The sequence below is a fragment of the Bactrocera dorsalis genome, chromosome 1 (assembly GCF_023373825.1).
Source record: "Bactrocera dorsalis isolate Fly_Bdor chromosome 1, ASM2337382v1, whole genome shotgun sequence".
Lineage (NCBI taxonomy): Eukaryota > Metazoa > Arthropoda > Insecta > Diptera > Tephritidae > Bactrocera > Bactrocera dorsalis.
Genome location: NC_064303.1, coordinates 30766827 through 30770466, shown reverse-complemented (window position 1 = coordinate 30770466; position 3640 = coordinate 30766827). Strand labels below are relative to the sequence as shown.

The window sequence follows — 3640 nt, the reverse complement described above, 5'->3', positions numbered from 1 at the left end:
AATTAAAAATTAAAAAAAAAAATAATTAAAAATTAAATAAAACATTAATAGGTTTTGAATATTACACATACACTATAATTTATTTTAAATTTAAAATTTTGGAAGACAAATTTGTTTTAAAAATGAAAACAAAATTAAAGTTTCGAGTAAAAAAACTGAAATAAAATTAAAAAAATTAGAATAAGTATATTAGAAGAAGTTTAATTTACAATTTTAATTTCCAGAAAATTAAGTTCTGGAAAAAAATTTTAATAAATTTAAAAATGTTAATTTTAAAAATGTAAAATTTAAATTCTCGAAAAAATTTTTAACTAAATAAAAAAATATTAAGAATTTAATTTCTAATTTATTATTAGAAATTTTAGAAGAAGAATGGGTTTTGCAACAAATAATCAAAATAAATTAATTTGTTTTTAATTAAAATTAAATATTTAGGACAAAAACATTACAGTAAATTTTAACAGTTAAAAATTAAAATAAACAATTTAAAACTTTTTAAAAATTATTTTTAAAAAAATTTAAAATTAGTTTAATAATAAAAAAAATTAAATAATAATTAAATTTTTTTAAATTTGAAGGAAAAGTTAAAGAACTTTAATTTAAAATTTTTTAATAAAAATATAAAAATTATTGGAAAACATTAGTTTTATAATAAAAAATTTAAAAATGAAGAGTAATTAGTTAAATAATAAAAAAATTAAATCTATGAAACTTGAGGGAAAAATTAAAGAAGTATTGAAAAAAATTATTTTATAATAAAAAATTAAATTGAAACAATTTTATATAAAAGAACTTTAGTTTCAAATTTTAAATGAAAAATTTTAATTTCAAATGTAAGAATAAAATATTAAATAATGAATAAAATAATAAAAAAAATTAATTTAAAAAATAAGGAAACATTTTATTAATTTTAATTTTAAATTTCGGATCAAAAAAATTAAATTTAATTTCAAAAATTTTAAATAAAGTAATAAAAAGGATTTTAATTTCAAATTTTAGAAAAAAACTGAGTTTTGCAAGAAAAAAAACACTGTTGTAAATTTTTTAAATTAAAATTCAATATAACGAATAAAAACATTACATTAAATTTTAACAATTAAAACCTAAACTGAACAGCTAAAAATTATTGAAAGAAATTAGTTTTATAAAAAAAAGTTTAAATTAAATTAAATAATTTTGCGTAAAAACTAAAACAGCTTTATTTCCAATTTTTAGAATGAAAACAATTAAGTTTTAGGACAAAAAAAAATTAACTAACTTAAAATACTTGTAATGAAATTTATTTTCAATAATTTATTAAATTTATTTGAAAAACTTTTTTTTTTATTTTATTATTATTTAATATTTATTCAATTTAAAGATTTAAAAGAAAAAAATTTAATTAAATTTAAAAAGTTGTAAGTTAAATGAAAAAAATGTAATTATTGTTTCTCTGAAATCTTAAATTAATATTTTTCCGTGATTGTATTATATGCTTTTTATATTTGACATCATAATTTCTCACAAGAGCCGCAGGGAATCGAAAATTTTACTTTATTGACCGAAAAATTAAAAAAAATTTTAAAATTTTAATAAAAGATTATTTATTATTTTTATTTCCTCTTTTCCAGCACATTTCGCACACAAATATACAATTTTCGTTCGGGTGAGTGTTTAACTTATTTTTATATGCATATACGTAAGTATATGTATGTATGTATGTAGGTATGTTATTTATATATTCTCATATGCGCATAACTACAGTGTACTCCAGTTTTTCAGATACTTTCATACTTTTACAATTTCTATATAAATTGCTTCATCAAAAATTTTCACTTTCAAAACTTAAACTACATTTTTATTTTATATTATATATATGTATGTATGTATGTATTTTTATTTATATTTTTTAAGCATTCATTACACATTTTGCATTTTTACATATAAAAAAGTAAAAATAATGCTTAACTAAGCGATTTTTTAAAAATAATTTAACACAAATAATATGCATATAGTATATAGTATATTTGTATGTATATAGCAAAATGCTTATTATGTCTCATTATCATCATTTTAACTGCATACAATTTCTGCATTGCCACACCAACCGTTAACGGCTATTTTTACACAAAATGCATAAATTTCTTATAATCATTCAATGTCTTATTTGTTTCTTTGGATAATTTTTAATAATTAGCATAGTTAAAAAAAATCAATAATTGTTTAAAATAATATTATAATCAAGCATACACAAGTTTTAATATTTATAAATTAAATTTATTTAAAGTTTTTGTTGTTGTTTTTTTTTCATAAAATTGTATTTCATGTTTCTTAGCGAATAATTTATAAAAGAAAAATTTTTCTGTTAACGAAAAAAAAGTTGCATACAATGTTTAATATTAATTTAGTACATAGTAAATGTCAAGTTTTATATTTATAATATAGCAAATATTTATTATAATATTTTTTAGTGGCGCCGAAAAATTTCTTTACTTATTTTCTTGTAAATTTTGAATTTTTAAATTTATTTTTAGCTTTGTCATCGTAAATTTGGCTAGAAAGAAATGTGATTTAAATATTTTTCATGTATTTGGCTTGCAATTTTGCACACAACACATGCACAGACATACATGAGTATATACATATTTATGCGTATATATTTTTTTTTGTTGCTTTACACTTTTGCTGTATTATTTATTATATTATTAAGTTGTAAAAATACAATTAATTTGTTTTTGTTTTATTTTACAATTATTTTTTGCCACAATATACACATGCACATCTATACATATACATATATACGTTCATTTATTAAGTTTTGTTTATATGTATATATAATTTATTTTGAATTTTAAATAGTTATTAATCATTTGTTGCATAAATGCTTTCTTCTTGCACACTTTACTGCATGTGTGTATGTATATGTGTAAGCTTGTGATAGTAGTAGAAATCTGTCTGTCTACTTCTTTTTATATGCAGTTGTAGAGTTATGTGTTATATAAATACAAAATTTTTTAAGTTTCCACTTATTTTGCATGGGTTTACTCGTTTTAAGAATTCTGCGAGCGTGACTCGAACATCGCCGTCATGTCACGTATGGAGAATTGTGGTGAGATTTTCTCACGGCTGCAAAGAGAAATTTTCATTTCAGTTATTAGTCATAAAAAGGAATTTCTGGAAATATTTTGAAAATAATATATGCATATGCTACTGTGGGCAAAAATTAGTAAGACTTTTTAATTAAAATTTCACGCGAAACCCATTCGGCGAAATATTTGGGTTGGTTTGGCTGCCAGTGACATTTGGTCAAATGTTACATCAAAATAAACATTACTGTTTAGTATAGCTTGTCTTTCCGAAGTGCATAAAGTGCATTCGGCGATTTTTACGATGACTGAAATTATTCAACAAAAAGTTGCATACAATTTTGTGAGCGGAATATAATTTCTGGTGCCAAAACGTTCAGAATATTGCCGCGAGCAAGTGTTTTTCATTAGTAGAAATTATTCAAATATGTTCGAGAACGCATTGGCGACGAACCACGTGCAGGACCGCCATCAACATCAACATCAACTGATGATCAGCACGTCAATAAAATAAAGGAATTGGTGCTTGAGAATCGACATTTAACAGTCAGAGATCTTACTGCCATCGTTGGCAT

The 3640-nt window shown here is 20.7% G+C and overlaps 1 protein-coding gene across 7 annotated transcripts in view; it reads right to left on the bottom strand.

Moving 5' to 3' along the window:
- Positions 1-1853: 1853 nt before the first annotated feature.
- LOC105233133 (GTPase-activating protein CdGAPr) overlaps positions 1854-3640 on the bottom strand; it is a 188304-nt gene continuing 186517 nt past the window's right edge. For all 7 annotated transcript variants that reach the window (XM_049454666.1, XM_049454678.1, XM_049454688.1 and 4 more), the window contains one exon: positions 1854-3105. In XM_049454666.1, the coding sequence (XP_049310623.1) occupies positions 3030-3105 (76 nt within the window). In that variant the 3' untranslated portion in view covers positions 1854-3029. The remainder of the gene's footprint in view (positions 3106-3640) is intronic.